Here is a 27,224-nt window from a genome sequence, read left to right on the forward strand (position 1 = left end):
ACCCCTTCTTATACATGAACTGCGGCCCCGGGATCAAGGGCACTCAGCTCTGAGTGACCAAGTCCAGCCATGAACGGGAACGAGGGACTCAGTCTTCACCCTCATGGAGCCCTGCCCTGACCATCACAGGTCTTGTCCTCGGTTGGGGCTCCCCCAGCCAGGTGACCCCCGTGCCTCCTGCTCACCTTCCTGAGATGGGAGTCACAGACCCCATTTTCAACGAAGAAAATGAGGCTCTGACACCCACCACGTGAGCTTGTGGGTCACAGGGCTGGGACATGGCCCTATTGTGGGTTTGCCCCCCAGACAATCCGACCCAAAGCCTGAGCTCGCAAGGGAGCCTGAGGAGGCTCCAACCCCGGAGATGAGGACGTCCTGGGTGGGGGCCATGGGAGGGGCGGTGGCGGCAGGGGCCTCTGAGGGGGATCCTTCTACGGATCCTTGCCAACACTTCTTAATATCTATCTTTTTAATGACAGCCGTCCTGGTGGATGTGAACTTGTATCTCATTGTGGCCTTGATTGGATTTCCATCCTAAAGAACGATGTGGAACATTGTTGGTCACTTGTTTATCGTTTGTCGAGAAATGTTTCCTCAGCTGCATTTCCCGTTTTTTTTAATTTTTTTTAATGTTTATTTATTATTGAGAGAGACAGAGACAGAATGTGAGTGGGTCACGGGCAGAGAGAGAGGGAGACACAGAAGCAGAAGCAGGCTCCAGGCTCCGAGCGGTCAGCACAGAGCCCGACGCGGGGCTCGAACTCACGAGCTGTGAGATCATGACCTGAGCCGAAGTCGGACGCTCAACCGACCGAGCCACCCAGGCGCCCCTGCATTTCCCATTTTTAAATTGGATGCGTAGTTTCTTCCTATTGAGTTGTAAGATTTAATATGCATTCCACATGCAAGTCTCTTAGGATATATGTCCTTAGCCGATTCATTGTCCCATTCAGTAGGGTGCCTTCTAGCCTTCGTGATGCTGTCTTTCGGTTCACCTACTTGCAGTGTTTCTTTTTGAGAGAGAGAGAGAGAAAGACAGAGTGCAAGTGGGGGAGGGGCAGAGAGAGAGGGAGACAGGGAATCCGAAGCAGCTCCAGCTCTGAGCCATCAGCACAGAGCCCGATGCGGGGCTTGAAGCCACGAACTGTGAGATCATGAGCTGAGCTCAAGTCGGCCGCTTAACCGACTGGGCCCCCGGGCGCCCCTGATTTTGTTTAACTGACGCGTGGCATTCAGTCAGTTCCGTATATACCTCGATGATTGGGTAGCTGTGTGCATGGCCGAGTGATCCCACAGCAGGTCCTGTTAACGTCCATCTGCACACGTGGTTGCACATGTTTTCTTGTTACAGAGACTTTTCAGATTTACCCCTTGGCAGTTTCCACACGTGCAATGCAGTATTATCTATAGTGACCGCGCTGCACATCACGTCCCTAGACTTATTTCTTTTATCACCGGCAGATTGTACCTTTCGACCACCTTCCCCGGTTCGCTCATCCCTTAGCCCCTGCCTCTGGCAACCAGCGGTGTGATCGCTCGATCTGTGAGTTCTTTGAGCTCTGTTTTTAAGATCCCGCTTACAAAGGAGATATGATATTTGTTTTTCTCTGTCGGACTTATTTCAGTTAGCATAATATCCTCGTCTGTGTTGTCACAAATGGGTTTCCTCCTTGTTTATGACTGACTAGTATTCTATGATATGTACGTGTCTGTGTGCACACACTCCCACATCCTCTTTTTCCGTCCATCCATCGTCGACGCTTGGGTTCCTTCCACTCTCGAGTCTGTACGTAATGCTGGGGGGCGGGGGTAAGATATCTTTTGGCGTGAGTGTTTCGTTTTCTTCCTATAAATACCCGAAAGTGGAATTGCCGGGTTACATGGTGTTTCTATTTTCGATGTCTTGAGGAGCTTCCATGCTGCTTTCCGCATTGGCTGCACCAGTTTACTGTCTCGTACAATTTCTTTCTTGGTACCGTGCTTGTATCCTGCAGCCTTGCTGAACTATTTTATTACTTCCGGAAGCTTTTCTGTGTATTCTGTACGATTTCCTGTATACCCAGTCATGTTGTTTGCAAGTAGAGACGGCTTTCCTTCATTCCCTCCGACCTAGATGTCTGTTATCCCCCCTTGTTTCCTCGTCGACTCGGCCGAGACCTCTAGGACAGCGTGGGCTGCTGCCGGGGGCCTGGGCCTCGTCCGTCTTGCTCCTGAACTCAGGGACAAGGCTTCCAGTCTTTCCTCCTTTCCGGGTGACGGGAGCTGTGGCTTGTTCGCAGGTGGCTGTAGGAGCGCTCAGGAAGTTCCCTTCTGTTCCTGCTTTGAGCGTTCGTATCACGAAATGGTGTTGGATTCTGTCAAGGGTTTTCTGTACTTAGTGGCGATCGGATTTTACAGCAGCTTGAAAACCACGAAGTCGTGTCGCTTTCCCTCTTCTTCTGTCTTTCTCCCTCACACAAACACATAGAACTTCTCTGGAAGCTCATCAGATCCGGATGGGAGCTCTTTGGTCCTGTTTAGCCTCGTTCGGGCCGCTGTGTGCCTGGGGCTGGGCCCGTTCAGAGGACACGCCCCTCAAGGGACAACTAGAAATCAAAACAGGAATGATAATCTTCCAGGTGGTGGTTGCCTCTCGCATGCGTATGCCATGATTTCCTCTTCTCTGTCCCGACTGTAGAGTGAGAACTTTTAGCATTAAAGGAGACATTGAATGGGAAACAGAGCATGTCAAGCATGTGTCCTAACGGGTAATGACCAGGAGGCAAAAACCCCTGCTCACCCGAGACGCATGTCAGAGGGAAGACAGCATCTTCTGTACTGACTTCCTTTGTGGAAGTCCACGTTCCGAAAAGACCGTTTCTGGCTTGTTTTCTGAGGCCTCGCGTCGGGAGGCCTGCTTTTCTCTTCCGGGAGTCTGCGTGCTGACGGTGTGTTTCTGGCCGGTCTCAGGAGCGACAGCTTGAGCCCACAATGTGGCCTCTTCCAGGTAAGAGGGCTTGGGGGGTCACCTGTGTCCTCAGCCAGGAAAGCATCAGCCTCGCACTTCTCGGCATTCCCAGGAGGTGCCCGCAGAGCCCAGTACGCAGCACGAGGCCTGGACCTGGGACGCACTTTGCACGCTACGTGGCGCTCGGTCTCTAAGGCCCGCAAGTGACAGAGACTCTTAAAGTGGGAACGGGAAGGCAGTTTAGCGCTGTGGTAGTTGAGGTTCTCCAGGTTGAGCTCCAAATAAAGAGAGTGAGAAAGTCATCCTCCCTCCTAACGTAGCACAGCTGTCCCACGGACACCGCAAACCATACAAATCCTCTCCCCGAGGAGGATGCTGAGCTCTCAGGGGACGTCCACGCTTGTCTCTGATATCCCGTGACTTACATCCTATGATGTGAAGTTACCCATTATTAATGCATCTTATGTTACACGATAAGAAGACAAGGAAGGGAAGAAAAGAGAGGTATTTGATACTCACGCAGACGGTCTACAGGTGAGGAAGACGCCCTGGGGTGTTGTTCTGACATCAGCTCACGTGAGAGCCCCGGAACCACAGCCAGCTCCAGCACCGGCTCCAGGACCAGCGGAAGGGCTGGAACCAGCACAGGCACCCGCGGTATCACCGGCTGCAGAGACAGAGGCAGCTCTGTCGTCAACCGACTTGCCAGGTCCGGCACCAGCCGGCTCTGGAGTGTGGGTCGGACCGACGTACTTTCCAGAGCAACGGACAAGGCAGGAGTGAACTAGACCTGGTCCTCATCGCTTCCGGCAGCACGACTAGAGCTACGGGCGTCTCTAGGGCTGGAACCGTCTCCAGAGCCAGCGTCAGCACCGGAAGTGGCCTCAGCGCCAGACCCCGCCCTAGAGTCAGCTCCGGCACCGGCTCAAGAGCTTGAGAGACCTGCAGAGCCAGCCAGCTCCCGCCGAAGCTCCAGACCCAGAGTCAGTCTGAGCCCCGGCCTCTGCGTCTGAGCCACTGCCACAGCAGGTTCCGTCACCAGCTCAGAACCAGAGCCAGAACCGGCTCCAGAGCCCGAGGTCAAGCCACTTGCCAGCTCGAGTCAACTCCAGGTCCGGCACTGATTCAACTGCCGAGATCGAGGCCGCTCCAGCTTTAGCTCCAAGGTCAGGGTCGGTGTTCTCCCACCAGCCAGCCCTGGCTCGATGCCGGCTGTAGCGCTGCCTCCAGAGACGGCGGCCGCTCTCTCGCCAACTGCGGTGTCAGCCCCGGTGGTCGTTCCAGTGCCCACGTTAGAGAGAGAAGCTGCTCGAGCCCCATGTAGCGCCGGTGCCAGGTTGCAAGGAAGAGCCAGCTCCAGCATCGGCTCCAGCATCGGCTCCAGAACTAGAGTCAGGGCCGAGTTCAGGGCCAGAGCCTGCGACAGCAGCAGTTCTCATACCGGATCCGGAGCAGAAGCCCCCGCAAGTGCCAGCTGCTGCGCCAGCTCCAGAGCGAAAGCTGCCTTGGGCACCAGTGGTAGACGCAGAGCCGACGCCACCTCCGGACAAAGAACCAGCTCCGGCGCCGACATCCCAGCCACGTCCCGCTCTGGCACCGGCTCCATCACGGCCCGTGTCGACTCCAGCCCCGGCTCTGGTGTCGGCGTCCACCCGGACACCGGTTCCGCAGGTGGAGCCCACGCCGGGGCTCCGACCAGCTCCCCCGCCGGTCTCCCCACCAGCCGGAGGGCCAGATCCAGGACCGGCGATGCAAGCAGGGCCCCCGGCACCGGGTCCAGCATGGCAGCCGCGACGAGAGCCAGCTCCGAACCACAGCAGCTCCAGCACCATGGATAGCTCCCGCAGCGGTTCCGGGATTGGACCCCCCGGGACTCTGGCACCAGCTGTGTCGCTCGCACTGGCTGCATGGCCAGCTGCACTTCCAGGGCCAAAGCTGAAGCCGCTTCAGCACCCACTCGGGAGCCAGAGCTACTGGGTCCCTCACGACCTCCCTCACGACCCAGAGCCAGAGTCTACAGCAGAAGCTCTAGCTTCAGCTCCAGAGCTGTATCCGGCTGCAGAAGCAGGTCTCGGTCCTCTCTGGAGGTGCCTGCGGCTCTAGCACCTTCCCTAGAGCTGGAGCCACGTCCAGCACCGCCTCTTGCCCCAGCTGCAGAGATGGGGCCAGCTCCAGCTTCAGCCCTGGGGCCAGTTCCGGGATTAGAGCCCCCGTTCGAGCCAGAGCAGCTCCAGCACCAGCTGTGGAACTACCCATACGAGTGTCCGTTCCTTCCTCGTCAACCGCCACCGTCGTGGGGCGGTATGGGGCCGGGGTCAGGACGGTCCTTGCTGGGCCGGCCACCCCAGGTACCCTGGTCACTCCACTCAGAGCTCGCCTGCCCGATCCCTCCTGGAGATCATGGTCCCGGGGGCTCTGCACCCCCATTTTCCCAAGCAAGGCTCTCAGTGGACCAGGAGACCGTGGAGGCTGAAGGCCGAGGCTTGTACCTGACAAATGATATAAAATTTGACCCAGAAACTCCACTTGATGGCTTGTGTCCTGAAAAAGGAGAGATTTATGGACACGGTTGATCCCTTGAGGAAGCTGGGAGTGAAAACTCAGAGGCGGCCCATGTTCCAGGGCCTGGGCGCTTTGGAAATTCTGATGTGGGGACACAGGATGCAGAGGAAGAGACTTGAGTGGCCAGCACCCAGCCCCGGGGAAAGCTGGTTCGGGAAGAGCACACACCCGGCACCCGCCTCACCCCACACGCTGCACCAGAGTTTCTCCGCTGGTCCTGGGACGAGCCCTGCTGCGGGAGGGTCCGCGCCTGCGGCCGTGGATGGGGGCTGGGCTCTGTTGTCCCAGAGAGGGGTGCCGGTCACACTTCTCGCTGGGGGTCGGCTGGGGCCTGTGCTTCCTCACGTTGTCACCTGGGCTGCTGGTCCCCAGACCAGAAACCTGCCCGTCTGAAGGTGACCAGCGCTGCGTCCCTTGGGTTTCACTTGCCCGAGTCCCTCCCCGGGATGCCCCACATCTCTGACGCCTGCTCCCGTGGGGGTCTCCTCCCCTTGGACTGGGACGGGTCTGGCCTCCATTCCGGGGAATGCACTGATTTGGAGCATTATTTGGCCCAGAGGCCTGTGAACCGTTCTGGCCCTGGGTCGTGAGGGATGCTCGCCCCACTGTGGTGTGACCGTCCGGCCTTCTGCATCTCCCGGTTTCTGTTTGGGCCATGGGAGGACCAGCTGTGTCCTCTCTGGTGTCAGGCTGTGGTGTCACGGCACAAACAGGGGTCTCCACCCCGAGACCATTGTCACTGAAGGGGCCTGTTTTTCCCACCTAATCTTTAATCCATTGTGATTTCAATATCAAAGGAGAAAAAGTCTATTTCAAACGACCACAAAGTACAAAAATGAATCTGTCTCGTCTGAAAAGTCGGTGCGGACCCAAAGGTATCTCTGGAGAGATTCCACTTGAAGGAAACCTCCAGAGTAGGTAACGGAACACGGAGAGAAAGCAGACTGGGGGTTCCCAGGGGCTGGCGGGGGCACGAACGGGGAGTGAGGGCTCCGGGTACACGGTGACCCTTGGGGACCGAGATATTCTGCAACAATATTCTGTGGCCTGGATCACAGCGTCGTGAGCGTACCCAGTGCTCAGGAATTGCACAACGTAAAATAAATAAATTTTTATTGAAGATTAATGTGGATTTTAAACATACCATGAACCAATAATGTACCAGCTAAAAAGTAGAGGAGAGAAAGGATAAGGGAGAAGAGGAACCGTCATTCTGGTGGAGGGGCCGGGGACTGGGACTGGAGCAACAATTAGAAATACAATAAACACCCCTCGAAGGCCTTTGGGCCCTTGATTTGTGGCCGGACTCCATAGGGGAACAAGGGCGGTGGCAGGAACGGTGTCGGGAGCAGAAGCAGGACCCAGCTCACTCTGCTCAGGTGCCCGCTGTCCCCGCACAGGTCCCAGGTCACCTGCTGGCTCTCCGGCCCCTGCAGGAGTCGCTCCAGACGCCACCCCTGCCCGCAGAGACGCCGAGGCCCCTGATGCCTTTGGGCCAGGCTCTGGGGCCGACCCGGCTTTTGCTCCTGCTCCGGACTCTTGAGAAGGAAACAGAGAGATGGTTGCAGCGGCTCCGAGGCCTCAGGGTGAGAGGAGGGAAGGTCCCCCCTACCCCCACCCAGCGATGGCCTCTCCAGGGGCTTTGCAGACACACAACTCACCCCAGAGCCTCCCGAGAAGCCGCGGCCAGGAAGCCACACCAGGACCTCTGCCCCCTGCAGTCCGCAGGCCGGGGCTCTCAGTCTCTGCTCCTGGACCCTCACCAGCCCCCGGGCACTCCTCCCTGGGTGGCCCAGCACCGCCCGGGCCCCGTGAACACACATCTCCCACCCCAGCCTTCTCACCCTCGGGCTCTGGCTCCGGGGGCTCCGGGTCCTGATCCCACGACCCGTGAACCATGACCCTGTGGGGGGGCCGGGGCGGTGAAGGAGGCGTTCCCAGGTCATCTCCAGGCTCTGCTTCCGAAGACCTCCCTGCAGCCACTCTTTCCCTCGGTCCAGGGTGGCCCTCTTGGCCGACAGGGCACACGTACAACTCTGTAGGGCAGGTGTATCGGGATTCGGCCAGACGTTTCCCGATTTCATCGGTTGATTTCTGTAAAGACAGTGACCCGCGGCCGTCCCGGAGACATCACAGCCGTGCCCAGTCATCCTCAGAGTCCTTCCACCCTCTCCACCTGTGGCTCCCAGATCGGACACAGACCTGAGTGTGCACAGACCTGCCCCTGGGACACAGTGACATCCACCAGCAGGGCTTGGGATGAACCTTGAGGACAAGAGGGCCACCCCAGCACACCCTGTCCCTGCCCTCCAGCCTTGACAGGGGTGTGAGCCTGACCCGCCCACCAGGCATCTGACCCCTTCATCAGCCTGCACCTGCTCGGGTGGGCCCTCCACACACGACCCCTCCTTCCACACAGACATACACACACAGACACACACACACACGGGGGGGGACATGGGGCCGCACAAGTCAGATCAGAGCGGTGTCAGGCTTGACTGGATGTCTCTGGGTTTCCCTGTGTTACCTTTGGTTCCCTGTGAGCTAGAGACCTGAGGCGTCCTGTGCACGACCTGACCCACTGTCTCCAGGGTCGGGAAGCGTCACGGCCGCGGGCTCCCCTGAGCCGGCAGCCGCGGGACACGGGCACACAACAGGAGAACATGTTCGTCAGGCAAAGGTGTCCCAACGAATGAGCCCAGTCGGGCACTGTCTCCAGAACTTGGGTGCCTGGTGACCCGGGTTGTGAGTTCAATTGGGCCCTGTGACCAGAGAGGTGAGGTCACATCCTGTGGCCCCCTTACCAGGCTTCCTCCTCCCACAAGAGCCCCTCCCAGGCTGCAAAGGGCTCCCCTCCACCCCATGCCCTGTCCCTACAGTGACACCAACACAGCCCAGACACATCCCCGCGAGGCCTGGTGCGGCCGGGGCCGCGGCTTTGGGGCCACAGAGCTGGGTTCAGACCTGGGTTTTCCTCCTGACCAGTGCTGAGACCCTGCATTGTGCCTCCGGGGGCCCCCCGGTCTCCCCATCTGCACAGTGGGGTCCTTGTGGCATCTACTGGTAGGGGCGCCATCAGGGAGCCACCTGTAGACATGTCCCGTGCCTGCTATCCCGTGATGCTCATGGGCACACGTGGCTGTGGAAGGATGAGGAAGGGGCGCGCCTGGCAGGGACCACAGGAGAGGGCAGAGTGGAGTCTCCTTGAAGTCATGGCCTCCTGCTCAGCCCAGACCCTGGTGTGTGCCGACCCCTAGGGCACCTGGACCCCAGCTGCCGGCCGGGCTCGGGGACGGACACCAGAATGTGTCCCTGTGTCCTGTAGCTCTACACAACTCACCCTGTCCCTCCCAGTCACCCTTGACCTGGGGTGTGGACGTGACCCTCCCATCAGCCTGCTCCTGCTCTGGGTGGCTTCCCCCCCACGTCCCATCCTTACACACACACACAGCCTCACACACACTCACAGACACAGGGAGGCTCGTGCGACTCACCAGTCGGATCAGGGCCGTGTCAGGCTAGACCGGCCAGGCCTGGGCCTCCCGGTGTCACCTTTGCGTCCCTCCGGGCACGTGACCAGAGGCTTCGGGGGTGAGACCGGACCCACCGTCTGCACGTGGGAAAAGGCTCTCCCTGTGGGCTTTCCTGAGACCACGGCCTCGAGATATCAGGACACAGCATGAGAACACGTTGCGCATTCGAAGGTCTCCAACCACGGGAGCTGAGTGGGGTGCTTCTCTAGAATGGGGGTGCCTGTGATACACACGGGGGCATCTTGGGGATCCCCTGGCCTTCGGCCTGGCGTGGCTCCCCTCCTGGGCATGTTCCCTGGAGACAATGTCCCCGCCCCACACCTCGTCTCTCCCCCAACGCCTGTCACCTCCAGGGTCCACTCATCCTTTGACCCCCACGCGGGTGGTTAGTTACTGGGGGGCGGGGGACTGTGTTTCCATGCAATTGCGTGGACCTGTGCCCACTCGGGGATGCCCAGAGGAAAGGACCCCACACGGGATGGGTTCAGTGGTCCTCCAGGATCTTAGAGGCTCTCATTCCCTCGAAAACCCCCTGGGAAAGTGAAGCCCTGGCCTAGGAGCCCGAAACCTCCCCCAGCCCCTCTAGGCTCTGCTCACCTGGTGGGTCCCCGGCCAGTCCCTGCCTCTCCTGGCCTCAATTTCCCGACTGTTCCATGAGCGCTTGGAGGAGGAGCTTCACCAGTCCGGCTAGAGTGGCCCCTGGCTCCCACCTTCGGGCAGGATGTGGCGGGGGAGCCTTGGGGGCGGGGAGGTGCTCCCACCAAAGGTCGAGGCAGGTGGAGCCTGCGCAGGTGCGCCGGGACCATGGGACTGCGCGCACGGGACCACCTCGCGGCAGGAGCCCACGACACCTGGGGTCGCACGTATCCGATCTCCACCGCCCGCTCAGTGACCCTCATATCCTCTTAGGCCTGGGGCCGCGGCCACTCCACCCAGGCAGGGCGGCTGGACGCAGCGGGTATGGAGACCCGGGTCAAGAGGGAAACGAGACAGACCCCCACCCTGCTGACCTGGCCCCCACACTCCACTCCACTGTTCATCCGGGCGCCTGGCTGAGCAGGGGGAGGGGGAGGTGGACACCAGTCTGGGCAGGGAGAGGTCAGGCCGCCTTTCCTTCTTCCCCATCTCCTCCCCCTGCCTTCCCGAGAGCCCCTCCCCCCACAAGCTCCCCACTTCGGACACCTTCACCTCTCTGCTTTCATCCCCCACACACCCACCGGAGGTGGGAGCCGCCGACCCCATCTCAAAAAGAACACCGAGGTCCCAGAAGCTGGCATAGAGCTTGCGTGTCACAGGACTCTGACGTGGCCCCCCTGTGGGTGTGAGCCCGGGTCGCTCTGACCCGAAGCCTGGGCTTTGACAGGACCCCGAGGAGGTGACCTCTGAAGCCAGCCTTAGAGATGAGGGTGTTCTGCATGGGAGCCATGGAGCGGGGCGGTGGTAGCAGGGGGCTCGAGGGGCAGGGATGGTGGGCTCCCTGGGGGAGGAAAACACTAGGGAGGGGGGAGGGGAACACCCTGGGGAGGACATCTGGCCCAGTTCACACGGGGCTCGGACGTCAGGTAAGGAGTCGGGGGTCACCGCAGCTTGCCAGGTGCAGGGGACGTGACCAGGCAGTGTCGTCAGAGCCACGGCATCCTAGATGTGGAGGGAGCTCGCGGGCTTGGTATTTGCCCCCAGGCAAGCATGGATTCCCAGGCACCGGCCTGGGAGGATGATGTTGCCTCAGTCTCCTCCTCTGTAGAGCAGAGCAGGTCGTCGCCTCCTCCCGGGGCTGGATTCCCCGGCAGGTCCACAGATGGTCTCCTGTCAGAGGAGTTGTTCAAGTGAGTTCTGTACCCGGAGGGGTCTCGGAGAGGGGACCAAGGGGCGTTCCCCCTGCCAGTTCGGCGGATGCTCTCGTCCAAGCTGCTGATCCTCACGTCCAGGCCGGCACCGGTGATGCGGTGTCGCCCGCCGGCTGGGGGGACAGGGGCAGTGAGGAGCTGTGCTTGCGGACCCTGAGACACAGAGCTCGTGAGCGCCCAAGGCTGCCCCGGGGCGTGTGGAGGCTGAGGCTAGGTTGACACCTGATGTCTCTGGGAAGGACCAGGAGGAGAGCCCGGGCCCTGGGGTCTCTGGGAGGGACCGGGAGGACAGCCCGGGCCCTGGGGTCTCCGGGAAGGACGGGGAGGACAGCCTGGGCCCTGGAGTCTCTGGGAAGGATCGGGAGGACATCCCGGGCCCTGGGGTCCCGCCTTGTTCCTGCCGTGGGAGTGATCGCTCTGCATCACCCATTTCACAGAGCAGGAGAGTGAGGCCCAGAGAAGGGAGGCAGCTGTTTCTGGGCACAGGGCTGGTCAGCAGAGAGCTGGAAAACCACCTCCGGAGCCCCCGCCATCCCGGCAGGGACCACCCGAGCCGAGGGCGAGCCTTCCCCTTCTGCCTGGTCACTCATTCTTCCCAGACCTTGACGGTGGCCTGTTCCTCTTGGCCACAGATATTGCTGGCCGACCAGGAGGGAGTCCAGCTGGTAGGACAGGTCTAGCTACAGGACACAGGGACACCTGTGAGCTACCAGGAGCCACATTGTGGTCTCTGTCCCCGAGCCTGCCCGGCAGCTAGGGTCCAGGTGCCCTAGGGGTCGGCACACACCAGGGTCTGGGCTGAGCAGGAGGCCATGACCTCAAGGAGCCTCCACTCGGCCCTCTCCTGGCTCCTGCCCGGTCTCACCTGCCCTCCCTGAGGGGCTCCAGGGCCCGGATCCAGGCCCCTGATGGCTGCTCGGGCTCCAGCCGGGAAAGATGTAGAGCCTCTGGAGCAGCTGGTCTTGTCGGGGCTGGAGGGAGGGCCGGCCACCGACGGGGCCTCAGCTGGGGAGGATGAGGCCCTCTTGGGGTGAGGAAGAGGCCAGGACCTGGTCCCGGGGTCACGGCTCATGTATACAAAGGGCTGAAATCACTGAGTGCCCGGGGGATGGCCAGTTACAGTAGCCCCCTGACACTGGGTTTTCCTGGAGGTGCCCCCTGGCCTCCAGGGGCCTCTTCCCACCCTCTGACTCCGCCCAGGGCTGCAGCCAGGCACAGGCCGGCCCTCTGTCCAAGGTCCTGCCAGGAAGACAAGGCGGAAGGAGGAAAGGAGAAGGGCAAGGGGCGGACCGACTTCTCCCTGCCCTGAGTCGGCCTCCACTGCTGCCTCCAGGAACCCTGGCCAAGTCATGCCACAGGGTCCAAGCAACTGGACCCTGGGGTGGTCTGCGGTCCAGGCCAGCTGGGTGGGATGGGTGTAGTCACTGGTGTCGTGTCCCCAGATGTCCAACCCACCTGGCCTCACACCCTGAGGCTTGCCTGGATGAGGAGGGCATGGTTCTGGGGCTCAGGAAGGTTGGGGTTCCAGAGTAGTTGGCGGAGGTGGGAACATGGGGGACCAGCCAGGTGGGGAGCGGTTGCAGTCATGCACGTCAGCGTCACCTCTGGATCATCCACAGGTGTTGAGTGCCGGTCCCTGGGCATACCTGGCCATGACACAGACCCGGCTGACCCTGGAGAGGGAGGCCTGTGTACCCGGGGCACCTCCCATCCACCTACCCCCGGGGGTGAGCCTGGGCCACGGCCACGCTTATGCACTTCCCCGTCTGACCCTCAGGGACAGGGGGACACTGAGGTCAGGAGAGGCAAGGATTGGCCTAGGACAAGTGAGGTGTGCAGGGTCCAAGGAGCAGAGCTGGTCTCCAATCCTAGGCCAGCCTCTACCCCCACATGGGGTTCTCCCTGGGAATGTGAGCCCCTGAGATGCTCGGGGGTCCCTATGCACCCCATCCGTGTGAGGCTGTGACCTCTGGGCATCTCCAGAAAGGCGCGTGCACACACACACACACACACACACACACACACACACACATATTCTGACTGTCCCACTGGAGATCAGAGGGGAGTCCACACTGGGAGGGGGTGGGTAATACGGGGGAAAGAAGAGAAAGGCTGGAGGCAGTGGGGCCATGGGGCAGGGACATCAGGATTCCTGGCAAAAGCCCGGGACCCACAGCACGGGGAGGGACACATGCCGGCTGAGGGTCAGGGGGTCCCCAAGGTGTCCGGGGGGATTGCCAGGAACTAGGGGAGGACGGGGCCTGGGGTCCTGTGTCCACGACGCTGGGCCCCTGGAGCTAGGAAGGGTGGACGGGGCTACAGCACAGAAGGACTCAGCCTCCTCCTCCTGAACTGGGCTGCATAGACAGTGTCCCAAGGGTCCCACAGGCTCATAGACGACTCTGTGTCCTGGGATCTTCATCCCTGGCCCTCTGTTCTCCCCTCCTGGGAAAATGCTTCCTACTACCTCAAGGTCCTTCAGAGCGGAGGGCAGCCTGGGGGCCTGGAGGACCGAGGACCTGGGTTTGCAGCACGTGGCCAAGCAGTGGACCCTGGTGTGGACACCGAGGTCAAGAGCCTCCTTGTTGGAGCCTCGGGTCCTCATTAGGAAGTGGTTCCCCAGGCAGAGCCCTGGCTGGGGCGAGGAGGCCTCGTGAGGGACCTGAGCACCGGGCCAGGGGAGGGACACGGGCCACAAGGGAGGCTTCACAAGGGAGGGTTGTCACCTGGACCCTGGAGCCCACAGGACCTGCGCCTATGAGACACAAAGAGAGAGACAGAGTCTGAGGCTGAGAATGGACCCACGAGAGAGGAAACCAGAAATTCCATGAATCGGCCCAGAATGACACCCGGTCATCATATTCTAGCCCTTAGAACCCGGTCACATGGGCCATCCACCCGGGAGGGGAGGGGGTGACAGAGGCACGTGGGACCAGGAATCGGGAAGGCTGGGAGCCACAGTGGGGACCGCCCAGCACGTAGGCCCAGACCAGGCGCTGGGACCCGAGCCCAAACGTAATGGAGCCCCTGGCATGCGTGTCTGGTGGGCACAGGGTGTGAACGAGTTCACGTCCACCTTCCCTGGGCCTGGGACCCAGGCAGGAGGGGTGGCTGTGCCTGGACCCAGAGAGGACCCAGGCCCGCGTGAGTGTGTTCCGTGCCAGGCCGACCCCTTCCTCGTCCTTCCACGGCCACGTGTGCCCACGAGCTTCATGGGATAGCAGGCACGGGACGTGTCTACAGGTGGCTCCCTGATGGCGCCCCTACAAGTAGATGCCACAAGGACCCCACTCTGCAGACGGGTGACCAGGGGCCCCGGAAGGCACAGTGCAGGGTCCCAGCACTGGTCAGGGGGAAAACCCAGGTCTGAACCCAGCTCTGTGGCCCCAAAGCCGCCCACCGGCCGCACCAGGCCTCGCGGGGACGTGTCTGGGCTGTGTTGGTGTCACTGTAGGGACAGGGCATGGGGTGGAGGGGACTCCTTTGCCGCCTGGGAGGGGCTCTTGTAGGAGCAGGAAGCCGGGTAAGGGGACCCCAGGAAGTGACCTCACCTCCCTGGTCACAGACCCCAACAGAACTCGGAACCCAGGTCACCAGGCACCCACATTCTGGAGACAGCGCCCGACTGGGCTCATTCGTTGGGACACCTTTGCCTGACCAACATGTTCTCCTATTGTGTGCCCGTGTCCTGCGGCTGCCGGCTCGGGGGAGCCTGTGGCCGCGACGCTTCCCGACCCTGGAGACAGTGGGTCAGGTCGTGCACAGGACGCCTCAGGTCTCTAGCTCGCAGGGACCCAAAGGTAACACAGGAGACCCAGAGACATCCAGTCCAGCCCGACACCGCTCTGATCTGACCAGTGCGGCCGCACCTCCCCTCCCGTGTGTGTGTGTGTGTGTGCGTGGAAGGAGGGGTCGTGTGTGGAGGGTCCACCTGAGCACATGCAGGCTGATGAAAGGGATAGATGCCTGGTGGGCGGGTCAGGCTCACACCCCTGTCAAGGCAGGAGGGCAGGGACAGGTTGTGCTGGGGTGGTCCTCTCGTCCCCAAGGTTCATCCCAAACCCTGCTGGTGGATGTCACTGTGTCCCAGGCGCAGGTCTGTGCACACTCAGGTCTGTGTCCGAACTGGGAGCAGCGGGGAGAGAGGGCGGAAGGACACTGAGGATGGCTGGGCGGGGCTGTGATGTCTCCGGGCCGTCCGCGGGTCACTGTCTTTACAGAAATCAACCGATGAAATCGGGAGGCGACTGTCGGAATCCCGATTCACCTGTCCTACAGAGTTGTGCGAGTGTCCCGTCGCCCAGGAGGGCCACCCTGGACCCAGGGAGAGAGTGGCCGCACGGAGGTCTCAGGAAGCAGGGCCTGGAGTTGGCCTGGGAAGGCCTCCTTCACCGCCCTGGCCCCTCCACAGGGTCCTGGTTCACCGGTCCTGGGATGAGGACCCGGAGCCCCCGGAGCTAGAGCCCGAGGGTGAGAAGGCTGGGGGTGGAATATGTGGGTTCACAGGGCCAGGGTGGTGCTGGGCCACCCAGGGAGGAGCCCCGGGGGCTGGTGTGGGGCCGGGAGCAGAGACTGAGAGCCCCGGCCTGCGGACTGCAGGGGGCAGAGGTCCTGGTGTGGCTTCCTGGCCGCGGCTTCTCGGGGAGGCTCCGGGGTGAGTTGTGTCTCTGCAAAGGCCCCTGGAGCGGCCGGCGCTGGGTGGGGGGGGGGACCTTCCCTCCTCTCACCCTGAGGCCTTGGAGCCCCTGCAACCATCACTCTGTTTCTTTCTCAAGTGTCTGGGACAGGAGCAGAAGCTGGTGCAGCTCCAGAGATCAACCCAACAGCATCGTGTGCCTCGGTTGCTCTGCAGGCAGGGGTGGTGCCTGGAGCGACTCCTGCAGGGGCCGGAGAGCCAGCAGGTGACCTGGGACCTGTGCGGGGACAGCGGGCACCTGAGCAGAGTGAGCTGGGCCCTGCTTCTGCTCCCGCTTCTCCTGGTTCCGCCTTTCCTGCTTCTGATCCCAACACTGTTCCTGCCACTGCCCTTCTCCCCGCCCCTGCCCCCGCCCCTGTCAACGCCCTTCTTCCCGCCCCTGCCCCCGCCCTTGCTCCCACATGGATGGCAGTCACAAATCAAGGGCCTGAAGGCCTACACGGGGTGTTTACTTTATTTTTGTTATATTTTATTTCAAATTTATTCTCCAATCCCTGACCCCGACCCCCCACCAGAATATCTCTTCCTCTTCTCCCTTATACTTTTTCTCTTCTACTTCATAGCTGTTACTTTATTTGTTCATTAGTTATAATCTATATTAATCTTCAATAAAAAGTTTTATTTATTTTACATTGTGCAATTCCTGAGCACTGGGTACGCTCACAACGCCGTGAACCACGCCACAGAATTTTGCGGCAGAATATCTCGGTCCCCAAGGGTCACCGTGTATCCGGACCCCTCGCTCCCCATTCGTGCCCCCGCCAGCCCCTGGGAACCCCCAGTCTGCTTTCTCTCCATGTTCTGTTACCTCCTGTGGAGGTTTCTTTCAAGTGCAATCTCACAAGAGATACCTTTGGGTCTGTACCGAATTTTCAGACGAGACAGATTCATTTTTGTACTTTGTGGTCGTTTGAAATAGACTTTTTCTCCATTGACATTGAAATCACAATGGATTAAGGATTAGGTGGGAAAATGGAGGCCCCTTCGGTGACAATGGTCTCGGGGTGGAGACCCCTGTGCGTGCTGTGACACCACAGCCTGAAGCCAGACAGGACACGGCGGGTCCTCCCGTGGCCCCAACAGAAACCGGGAGATGCAGAAGGCCGGATGGTCACACCACAGAGGGGAGAGCATCCCTCACGACCCAGGGCCAGAAAGGTTCACAGGCCTCTGGGCCAAATAATGCGCCAAAGCCAGTGCGTTCCCCGGGATGGAGGCCAGACCCGTCCCAGTCCAAGGGGAGCTGACCCCCATGGTAGCAGGCGTCAGAGATGCGGGACATCCCGGGTTGGGACTCGGGCAAGTGAGACCCGAGGGAGGCAGCGCTGGTCACCTTCAGACGGGCAGGTTTCTGGTCTGGGGACTGGCAGCCTAGGTATCCACGTGAGGAAGCAGAGGCCCCAGCCGATCCCCAGCAAGAAGTCCTCGTCCTGCAGGGGACCGGCTGGCCCAGTACTGGGAGAGCCCCCAGAGCCCGGAGTCGGCCCTTCCCCAGCCCCATGTGGGGCCCCAGGCAGGTTGGTCAGCTCTGCTCCCATGAGTTCGGTGGGGACCCTCGGCAGGTGGTGGGGTTTCCCAGGAAGAGGGACCCCGAGCCCCAGGACGCCAAGATGCAGGCCCGCGGGTAGAACAATCCAAAGTCAAGGATTCCTGACCCAGTTCGTCTTACTAGTGACCCAGGCTGTGCTATTAGCCTCGGTGTCCCCATCTGTGACATGGGGACGTAACGGGCCTTCTAGATGGGTTGGCGCATTCCCTGAGAGATGAGGTAGAATCGTGGCCTGGTGCCTGGAGGACATAAAAGGGCCACCTGGAAGGCTGTCCCAGAGTCCCCCAGGGCACAGGATTCCGGAAGCCCCTCCTTGGCCCCTGCCCGCTGTCCCCCTTCTGGGAACACTCAGCGTTGTTTGTGGAGGAGGTAGAGACGATCCAGGAGGTCAGCAGGTCCCACGTGGAGGAAGGTCAGCGCTGGAGGGACAGAAGGACGTGTCCCGTGCCCCCTTCCAGGGCCCGAGCTGTGAAGCCCTCTGACCGGACCTCTGACCTGACGTGGTGTGGACCCCACTTCTATGGTTTCCCTCCCTCCCTCCTTCCCTTCCTCCTTCCCTAATTCAGCTGGGGAACTCAGGTCCCTGCTATGTGCTGAGCACCGTGACCTCTCCAGTGAGCACGACCAGATGGGTCCCCCACGTGGCATCTTCCTTTGCAGGGTCTGAATGTTCCTGGCCGTGTCCCCTCTGGTGAGTCTGGGAGGAGGGCTCTGCCCACGTTCCCGACAAGGAAGCACGAGTCCAGAAGGTCCAGACGACCTGCCCCAAGTGCCAGCGTGTGGAGCCTGGACAGAGGGTGGTCCCTGAGCAGAGGAGGACCTGGGCCCACGCAGCCCGGAGGAGGAGGGGGAGCACCGTGGCGGCCTGGCGCTCAAGTCCGCTGGGAGACGGTGTCCTACCCGGACCGGCCCTGTCCCCAGGGCATTCGGGGTACCTGCGCTCCCAGGTGGCAGGCTGGCCCCGGCTGGCAGGAGAGGAAGCGCCCCTGGGGCAGGACAGAGCCCTCAGGCAGAGAGGAGGGTCGCAGGTGCTCCCCCAGGGGCAGGTGGACTCGGGCGCCCTGAGGGGGCGTCACCGGGACAGCTGTGCCTTGCCAGCCCCAGTTCCCCAAATCCAAGCACAAGACCCTAACAGCCTCTGCCCCACCCCCCAGACAGAAACCGCTGCTGTCCTTGCTCCTTTGTGGATGTGTCCATGCCTGCCCTCAGCACCCTGTCTGCTCCCCGCTGTGTGCACGCACCCGAATCCCAATAGGGAGCCCCAGACCCACCCAGGAGGTGGTGCGGCCTCTCACCCGCAGCCAGCAAGGGGGAGCGCCGTCCCCATGGCCCTCCTCACCCTAAGAAGACACGTAAGCCATATTCACCAAGGTTTTTAACCATCACACACACACACGCACACACACACACACACACACACAGACACACACACATAGAGCAAAGGGTGGGGCCCTGGAGGACCTGCACATGGATGTCTCCGGCTCCTCCCGCCGCCCCTGTGCTTTTGTGGGTTTGCTCTGGTTCTCTCGGATCCTCCTCCTGGCTCCCTTGAAGGCGTCAGGTCTCTGCCTGAGTCCCTGGGTCACCCACCCACCTCTCCTCTTAGGAAGACGTGCAAATGCGCACCCTGCATTTCCTCCCATCTTCCTCTCGCCTCCCAGACTTCGCTCGTCAGATTTGGGAGTCGAGAACACCCCTTGTGTCTTCCCTCACCTGTCCTTCCACCCAGCTCTTCCCAGGCCGGCCCCGAGGCGGTCCTCGGGCTGGAGTCTTCTCCTGGGAGGTGGGGTCAGGGGACAGAGGGCAGACGGTGCCGGTGGGGGCAGGAGAGGGCCGTGGCCCACAGGCCGAGTGCCGGCTTGTCTGCCAGGGCCCCCGGGCTGGGTGAGCCCCGCCGGTTCTCCTCTTTCTTCCCGGGAGGCATCCTTGTCCTGAACGGGCACCAGGGAACCTGAGTGAAGAGACCACTTTGCTTTGAGGCGAGGGGCGGAGTGGCAAGGGCTGCAGAGGACGTTGGCCTTGGATGGGGAAAGCGAGGCCGGCCACGCACCGCTGTCCCGTTCAGGTCCCTCTGCCACCTGGGTGCACCTACAGCCGGAGGGGCTGGTTCCCAGCAGGCTGGCAGCGTCCTCCAGGAGCCCCCGGTCCCTCCTCTCTGCCTGAGGACTCTCTCCCAGAGACGGGAGCCCGTCACAGCTGTCTCTGGGGACCTCTGCTTCCTCACGTTGTCACCAGGGCAGCTGGTCCCCAGAGCAGAAACCTGCCCCTCTGAAGGCGACCACCGCTGCCTCCCTCGGGTCTCACTTGCCCGAGTCCCACCCTGGGAGGTCCTGCATCTCTGACACCTGCTGCCATGGGGGTCGCCTCCCCTTGGACTGGGACGGGTCTGGCCTCCATCCCGGGGAACGCACCGATTTCGAGCATTAGTTGGCCCAGAGGCCTGTGAACCTTCTGGCCCTGGGTCGTGAGGGATGCTCTCCCCTCTGTGGTGTGACCGTCCGGCCTTCTGCATCTCCCGGTTTCTGTTTGGGCCACGGGAGGACCAGCCGGGTCCTCTCTGGCGTCAGGTTGTGGTGTCACAGCACGCACAAGGGTCTCTATCTCCGACATGTGCCCTCTTTTACTAACACAGCCTCTTGTATCCTCGTGACATCCCCTCCCCTCCCCGGTGGAAGGCGCGTGTGACCAGTTCTGAGGGAGAGAATATAACGATGGGTGTCGCTTCCAAGCTGGTTCATGAAAGCCTGTGGTGTCTCCGGGTTCCTTTTCTCCCGGGTCCATTCTCTGGCTCTGTGTCAGTGTGTGTGTCTGTGTGTGCGTCTCTCTCTGACGAAGCAAGAGCAGATAACATGAGCTGCCCCAGGAGGCCCAGTGCCAAGAACCTGCAGAGGCTCTGGGCTGAGACACAGAAGTCCTGAGACCCCCCAGTCCCAGCCGAATCCTGCCAAGAGCACGTGCCCGGTCGCGGTCTTGGAGGCGGACCCTGCCCCCGTCGAGCCTCAGCTGAGCCTGCAGCCCTGGCCTCCTGGGTGACCGTGGGGCTGAGGCTCCCAGCCGAGCCGAGCCGGGAGACTGGCACAGAAAGTGTGAGGTGGTCCAAGTAAGGTGAATGTGTCCCCCAGCACAGACAACAGTCCATCCTCCAGGTTGGGGCCCGGGCCCGCCCTCTTCCCTCCCGAGCTCTCTCTGGCCACACTGGCTCCTCTCAGCTCCTCTCCAGACAAACCCTCTGTGCCTCCGAGTCTCTGCAGCTTTGCTCGTCCCCGCAGCACACAGCACACTGCTTGCAGACGTGTGCGGGACTGGCTCCTCTTGTTCTTCTGGGTCCCAGCATCAGGGCCACCCTGGAGGCCAGTGAGACACCACCCCCCCACCCAGGGGCCCCTGGCCACCCTCCTTCACCCTGCTTCATTTCCCGACAGTGTTGGTCTTTCCTTTCACACGGATTTGCTCTTGTGCCTTGACCCACCTCCCCCTCTGGGCTGTGAGCTCCTGGAGGGCTGGGACCTCGCGGGACCTTTGACTCCAGCCCCCAGGCCCAACACATCCCCTGCTCAGGGTGAGAGGCACAGGAGCTGTATGTGTCCAGAGAGGATCTCAGAGTCCCTACCTGCCTCTGAGCAGCTCACGCTGTGCACATGCAGACTAATAGTAAGAGGTACATGTGGGTTGGGGGCAGTGGACGCCCAGCTTGACCCCTGAGCGTCCCTTCCCGCTCCAGAGGCTTCACTGAGCACAGTGGACACAGCCTGCCCCCTGGTGGTCAGCACCGGCATGACAGCCCCAGGCAGGGAAACCAGAAAACAAAACACACACCTTTGTTTGGATGTAGTCAAGGCAGCAGCCCTCCCTGGTCCTAGGGGGGCACAGGGGCAGGACCTGCGGGCTCCAGGGGCGGTGTGAGGACATCAGAAGCCTCCCTTGTCCCCCGTTCCACCTCTCCCGTCCTGGTGCCCCGTTCATTCCGAAGGCTTCCTCACCCTAGCCAGGGCACTACCTCTGGGAGCCCTTCCTAATGAGGCCCCAGGGCTCCGACAAGGAGGGTCTTGACCTCGGTGTTCACACCAGGGTCCATGCTCGGCCACGTGCTGCCCACCCAGGTCCTCGGTCCTCCAAGCCCCCAGGCTGCCCTCCGCTCAGAAGGACCTTGAGGGAGGAGAAAGCATTTTCCCAGGACCAGGAGCATCTTGGGGCAGGGGTGGAGGTCCAGGGCCAGCAGACAAGCCTGTGGGACCCTTGGGACACCACGTCTATGCAGCCCAATTTACACAGGAGTCAGCTGAGGTCCGTCCCTTAGCCCCCTCCCACTAGGGGGGGTGTCTCCTTCTAGCTCCAGGCGGGTGGCGGACACAAGACCCCAAACCCCGACTTCTCCGGGTGCCCCGGGAAAGTGCCCAGCCCAGGCAGCCCCCTGGGTACCCGGGAGACCCCGCTGGCCATCAGGCTGGCACGTCTCCCCACCCCACGTATGAGCCCTGGTCATGCTGCCAGCACACTGGGCGCCCCTGCCCCGTGGCAGAGCTGCCTCCAGTCCCCTTCTTCTTGCCCCGGTGTCACCTCCCCCCTCCAGGGTGGACTCCCCTTGAGCCGCTGCCGGGTGGTCAGTGTGCGTGTGTGTCTGTGTGTGTGTGCGTGTGCTTGCCTGTACGGTCTGGGGACATCCAGATATAACAGCCCCACCTCGTATGGGGTTGATAGGGATGCGACGGGATCTCAGGGGTCTCATTCCCAGGGCGAACCCCAGGGGAGGACTGAGTTTGGCCTAGGACGGAGACCCCCACTGCTTGGACTCTGCCCACTTCACGTATCCTGGGCCGGTCCCTGGCCTCAGTCTCCCACCTGGCCCTGAGGTTGGGCGTGGAGTGACGTCAGCGTGGACAGGGCCCAGGCTCTCCTCCTGGGTGGATGGAGAGGAGATGTGCCAGGCACACAGGCCTCCCTAGCAAAGGGCAGCTGGGCCTCGTGTCCTCGGCCTGGCACGGCTGTGTGCCCTCCCCAGGGGAGTCCGTGCCGCTGATCCGTGCCGCATGGCCCTATTGTGGGTTTGTCCCCCGGACAATCCGACCCAAAGCCTGAGCTCGCACGGGAGCCTGAGGAGGCTCCAACCCTGGAGATGAGGACATCCTGGGTGGGGGCCATGGGAGGGGCGGTGGCGGCAGGGGCCTCTGAGGGGCCGGGGCTCCATGGGCTCCCTGGAGGAAGGCCCTAGGGAGGCCGGAGTGGGGTGAGGGGTGCCCACAGGGGAGGGCGTCTGGACCAGCTCACGCAGGGCGCCGGATGTCGGGCCAGGAGTCGGGGGTCACTGCAGGTTGGGGAGGGTGGGGATGCTCTGCCTCTGTGGCCCCCAGCTGCTCACTGTGGGGGAGACGCCGTCCCACCGCCTAGGCTGTGAGCTCGAGGGCGGGGTGGTGACTGGGCTTCACCGTCGTGTGCGGGTGCCTGCACACGGCAGCAGACAGACACGGGTGCTGACGCGTGCGGGGATGAGTGAACGGACACCGGGCCGCGGCTCCCATCTGTCGCTGTAAACAGCGGGGCCCGCGTCATGCGGCTCTGGGACGGTCCCAGTGAGTCAGCGCGACGTGAAGTGTTATTCCTCACCCGGCACAGTTTGAGGGCTGAGAATTCAGCAGGGCACGGGACGGGGTGTGTGCGCATGGAGCTGACCGGAGCGGGTGCCGCTCGAGCCGGGCACAGACGCCAGAAATACGTCGCTTGCGGGTGTTCTCGTCGGCCCTCCCTCTCCGGCTGGGGACGTGGTGGCCGCCGGCCTGCGGCAGAGGGAGCAGCGGGAGGGAGCGGAGTCCACACGGCCCCCAGGCGAGGGGCAGGGGCAGCACAGAGCTGACGCGGAGGGGCAGGGAGAAGCGCCCGGGGCCTGCAGCCTGCCCGTCTGGACACGCGTGTGGGCTAAGCAGGTGACCTCTAGCCGGTCAGTCCTGGAGCCCCGACACCGGGGCGTCCGAGGGCGATGCCGCGGAAAGCCAAGCACCCTTTTCCCACTTTGATGCCGACTCAAACGCCCAGGACCCACCTGGGAGCCAGGGGAGGTGGAGGTCAGCGGTGGGATTATGGGGTGTCTCCGGGCCCATCACTGTTCTCTTTCTCATTTCTACATCCTGTAGGAAACATGCCAGTAACTGGAACAAGGTATCACACACGATGTCTGCATAACACCCTGTTCTAGATTATCTGAAACAAGGTCCTCTACAATTAGGGTCATGGCAGACGCTGGACCCCGACCAGCACCCCGGCGGGAGACACCGTGGCTGGCGTGCAGGGTGTGGGGCGGCAGGGCCGCCTGGCAGGGGCGGGGATGTTGGGGGACGCACATCTCCCCCGGAAAGCTGCTGTGTTACTTGGGTCTCAGCCCTCCCCGCAGTGTCTACATTTTGTATTCCACCTGAAACTGGCCCAACCTTTCGTTCCAGAATTTCACATGGCCAGTAACAGCCGGGACAGAGGAGTGAGCGCACAGGTGGGCAGGTGGTGGGCATGTCCTCAGAGGAAACCAGACTCCCCGAGTCGAGCTGTGAACCCACAATCACATCGGCTGGGTCTGGACTTGCCCCTGGTGACCTGACTGGTGGCTGGGCAGGGGTGTGTGTGTGTGACTGTGGGTGTGTGTGTGTGTGTGTGTGCATGTCCCCTATTGACACGGAGTGCCCACCTTCCCTGTGGGAGGGTTTTCTGGGCCAGGCACCGGGAAGTAGCCTTAGGGCCTGCTCAAAACACTGTCACCCAGGGGCTCACCGCACTTGCCCGATGACGGGGGAGCTGCTGTGTGCAGGGTGGGGAGCAGCGAGCCCCCTCGAAGAGGGACCAGCCATGGGAGGCGGTTGGAGAAGACTTCCAACCTCTTGGGGTTGGGGAGATACAGACCTGGACCCGGAAGCTTTCACGCTCGGGTTCAGTGCTGGGGCGCGAGCAAGCCCCCTCTTCCTCCAGGGGCCCTCTTTGGCCTCCCCTGGCCACAGGCTGGGCCTGAGTCCTGATCTGGGGGAGATAGGGGGTGACCCCTCCTCGGAATACCTGCCGTTGACTGAGGGCCCAGTAGCCTTCAAGGGAGGGCCCTGCAGGGGCAGACACAGTCCTGGGGGGCCAGGGACCGACCACTGAGCCAAGAGGGGCAGGTGGCCGGCCCTGCAGGTTCTGCGAAGTCTGCGAGGGCACGTTGACCAGAGCTGTGCCCGCCCGGAGGGTCTCGACTCCCTCACAGCAGGGGGGAACCTGCAGGGGATTTGCCAGGGGCGGGTCCTGCGGGTGGAGGGGGTCTGCCAGGGGAGCTCGGCACGGGGGTGCGCTGCTGGCTCCAGCATGCTGACTCGAGGCTGCACGGGTTTCCAGCCTCCTCCGCCTCAGGCTCGCTCCCCTTTGTAAGATGGGGCGCTGGTGGTCCCCCGTCCCCCGGGGCAGAGGTTAGGGAGGCGCCGCGGGCACACTCGCCCAGGACAGGCCAGGACAGCGGCTGTTCCTTAAGCAGCCCAGGGTCTGCCTCCTCGATAAGGCGCACAGGTCCGCGGCCCCCGGCTTTGGGCTCCCGCCGCCAGCCTCTGGCAGCGACCCTCCTCCCACCCTGTCCCCTGTCCCTGTAGATACGTGGCCTTCCTGGAGCTGCTCCTGCAGACGGCGGAGAAGCACTTCATGGCGGGACACAGGGTCACCTGCTACGTGTTCACCGACCGGCCGGGGGATGTGCCCCGCGTGCCCCTCGGGGAAGGGAGGCAGGTGGGGGTCCTGGAGGTCCGGAGCTACTCGCGCCAGCAGGACGTGTCCGTGCACCGCGTGGAGATGATCCGCAACTTCTCCCGGCGGCGCTTCCTCCACGAGGTGGACTCTCCGGTGTGCGCGGACGTGGACGTGAGGTTCCGCGACCACGTGGGCGTGGAGATCCCGTCCCCGCTCTTCGGCACCCTGCACCCCGGCTTCTACGGGGCGGCCCGCGAGGCCTTCACCTACGAGCGCCGGCCGCAGTCCCAGGCGCACGTCCCCAGGGACGAGGGCGACTTTTACTACGCGGGAGGCTTTTTCGGGGGGTCGGTGGCCGAGGTTCTGAGGCTCACGTCGGTCTGTCACCAGGCCACGGTGGTCGACCGGGCCCACGGCATCGAGGCGGTGTGGCACGACGAGAGCCACCTGAACAGGTACCCGCTGGACCACAAGCCCACCAAGGTGCTGTCCCCCGAGTACCTGTGGGACGAACAACTGCTGGGCTGGCCCGCCGTCGTGAAGAAGCTGAGGTATGTGACCGTGCCCAAGAGTCACCGGGGCATCCGGGACTGATGACGGGCTGGCCTAGTGTCCGTCAGGGGTGCCACCCTGACCCCAGCCGTCAGAGCGGATGGCCTGTCGCCGCTCCCTTTCTCTGTCCGGTCGCGGGACATCGCCGAGGCCCGGCGCCGCCCGCATCGGGCACGGGCACAGTTAGGCTTGACCGGGGGCCTGCCGGGGGGCGCGGCTCCAGCAAGACCCCTTGCTCTTCGGGTTCCTGGTCAGAGTTGAAAGGTCGCTTGCAGCCGCGGGCAGGACGTGAAGGTGAGGCCGGATCAGGACCCCCTTGGCTGGCGCCTGGCTTCCCGGCAGCCTGGGGCACAGCCCGCCGCCCGCTGGGGCAGGACAGCCCCCCCACCCCCTGGCCTCCCTCAGTCACTGCGGTGTTGTGGGTGTCACGCTTGCCCTGTCACTGCCACTAAAATGTTTCTGGCGGATGACGGGAATTGCGGGTTGTCCCGGAAACCTGCCTTGTGCGCTTCCTCGAGGCCCCGGCCAGGCCTGAGTGCTGCAGTCTCTCCGCCTCGCGTCTCCCTTCTCACATCAAGGACAGGGCGGTCCGCGTTGCCACTGCTATTTCTCCGTGACGTTGGCCAACTGTTACAATTTCTGGGTCACTTGCCGCCGTAAACGGCTCCAATTTTATGTCGGATGCTTTTTATTTTTATTTTTTAATTTTTTTTAAGGTTTATTTATTTTTGAGAGAGAGAGAGAGAGAGACCATGAGCTAGCGGGGAGGGGCAGAGACAGAGGGAGACACAGCATCCGAAGCAGGCTCCAGGCTCCGAGCCGTCAGCACAGAGCCCGACGCGGGGCTCGAACCCACGAACCGTGGGCCGAAGTTGGACGCTCAACCGACTGAGCCCCCCAGGTGCCCCTAAACCTTGATAATGTTAACCATGTTCAGGTGTCCAATTCAGTGGCAATAGGTACATTCACTGTTCTGCAACTGTCCCCTCCGTCCATCTTCACGACTTTTTCGTCACCCCAAACCCTGTGTCTGCCCACTAGACCCTAACCCTCCCACACCCATCCCCCTCCCCAGGCCCGGCACCCACTGCTCCTCCCACCCCTCTGAATCTGACTGTTCTCGGTCCGTCATGAGCGGGGTCCTCCAATATCGGTCCTTTAGGGACTGGCTTATTTCCCGTAGCACAGTGGCCTCAAGGTCTGTCCCCGTGAGCCTGGACCTGACCCACTTTTCCCCCAGAGGAGTTGCTCAGCTCTGTCTTGTCTAACCTGAGCCTCCTCGGTCCCCTGTGCTCCCCTCATCTTCCTCCTCAGCCTGAAGGACCCCGGGGCCCCGTCCCTTGGGCCTCACCGATCCCACCCCATCCGAACCGAACTGTTCAGTCCAGATGCCAGACACACACCCCTGGGGGCCTCGGGCCTCCCCTGCCCACCCGTCCGTGTCAGGTATCTGCTCCTCCCGCAGGTGTCCCCATGTCAGGAGAGAGACACCAGGTCCAGACCCTTGGTGTCATCTGTGACTTCTTGCTGGCCACCAACTCTCCCAGTGGTGAGGTGGCTACCGGAGGGCACTAAATGTTCAAGACATTTCAAGGCATATGTTAGTCTCGGCTGCCTAAGGCAATGGCTGAACCGAGCAGAACGACTGGAAGAAAGGCCGAGTGGTGAGGAGCTTTAGGGAATAAGGACCTAGAACCTCTGGCCCATTATTCCTGAGCCTCTAGGACGCTTGCGTGCATGGGCTGGGTGCATGTTCAGGAAAGACCTGAGAAGGGCCCCGGCTCTCCCCTCTGGTGACTGTCAGACTCTGCAATTAGGAAGTAAAGGTCAAGGCAGAGTTGTAAACAGC

The 27,224-nt window shown here is 62.0% G+C and overlaps 1 protein-coding gene across 1 annotated transcript; it reads left to right on the plus strand.

Moving 5' to 3' along the window:
* The first annotated feature begins 11,797 nt into the window (after nucleotides 1–11,797).
* LOC124525617 (histo-blood group ABO system transferase 2-like) lies at nucleotides 11,798–25,417 on the plus strand. The gene is made up of 6 exons (XM_047098117.1): nucleotides 11,798–11,919; nucleotides 15,301–15,359; nucleotides 17,022–17,102; nucleotides 17,487–17,546; nucleotides 18,796–19,018; nucleotides 24,730–25,417. The coding sequence occupies exons 1-6, from the start codon at nucleotides 11,798–11,800 to the stop codon at nucleotides 25,415–25,417; spliced, it is 1,233 nt and encodes a 410-aa protein (XP_046954073.1).
* The last annotated feature ends 1,807 nt before the right edge of the window (nucleotides 25,418–27,224 follow it).

Source organism: Lynx rufus, unplaced genomic scaffold (assembly GCF_022079265.1).
Source record: "Lynx rufus isolate CCGP_SWC_20201006 ecotype Redwood Valley unplaced genomic scaffold, mLynRuf1.p SCAF_44, whole genome shotgun sequence".
Classification (NCBI taxonomy): Eukaryota; Metazoa; Chordata; class Mammalia; order Carnivora; family Felidae; genus Lynx; species Lynx rufus.

Coding starts and splice junctions, on each gene's coding strand:
- LOC124525617 (XM_047098117.1), top strand. CDS start 11,798: ATGGCTGCTCGGGCTCCAGCCGGGAAAGATGTAGAGCCTCTGGAGCAG. Junction 15,360..17,021: donor CCCGGAGCTAGAGCCCGAGG/GTGAGAAGGCTG, acceptor CTCGTCCTGCAG/GGGACCGGCTGGCCCAGTAC. Junction 17,103..17,486: donor CCATGTGGGGCCCCAGGCAG/GTTGGTCAGCTC, acceptor GGGAACACTCAG/CGTTGTTTGTGGAGGAGGTA.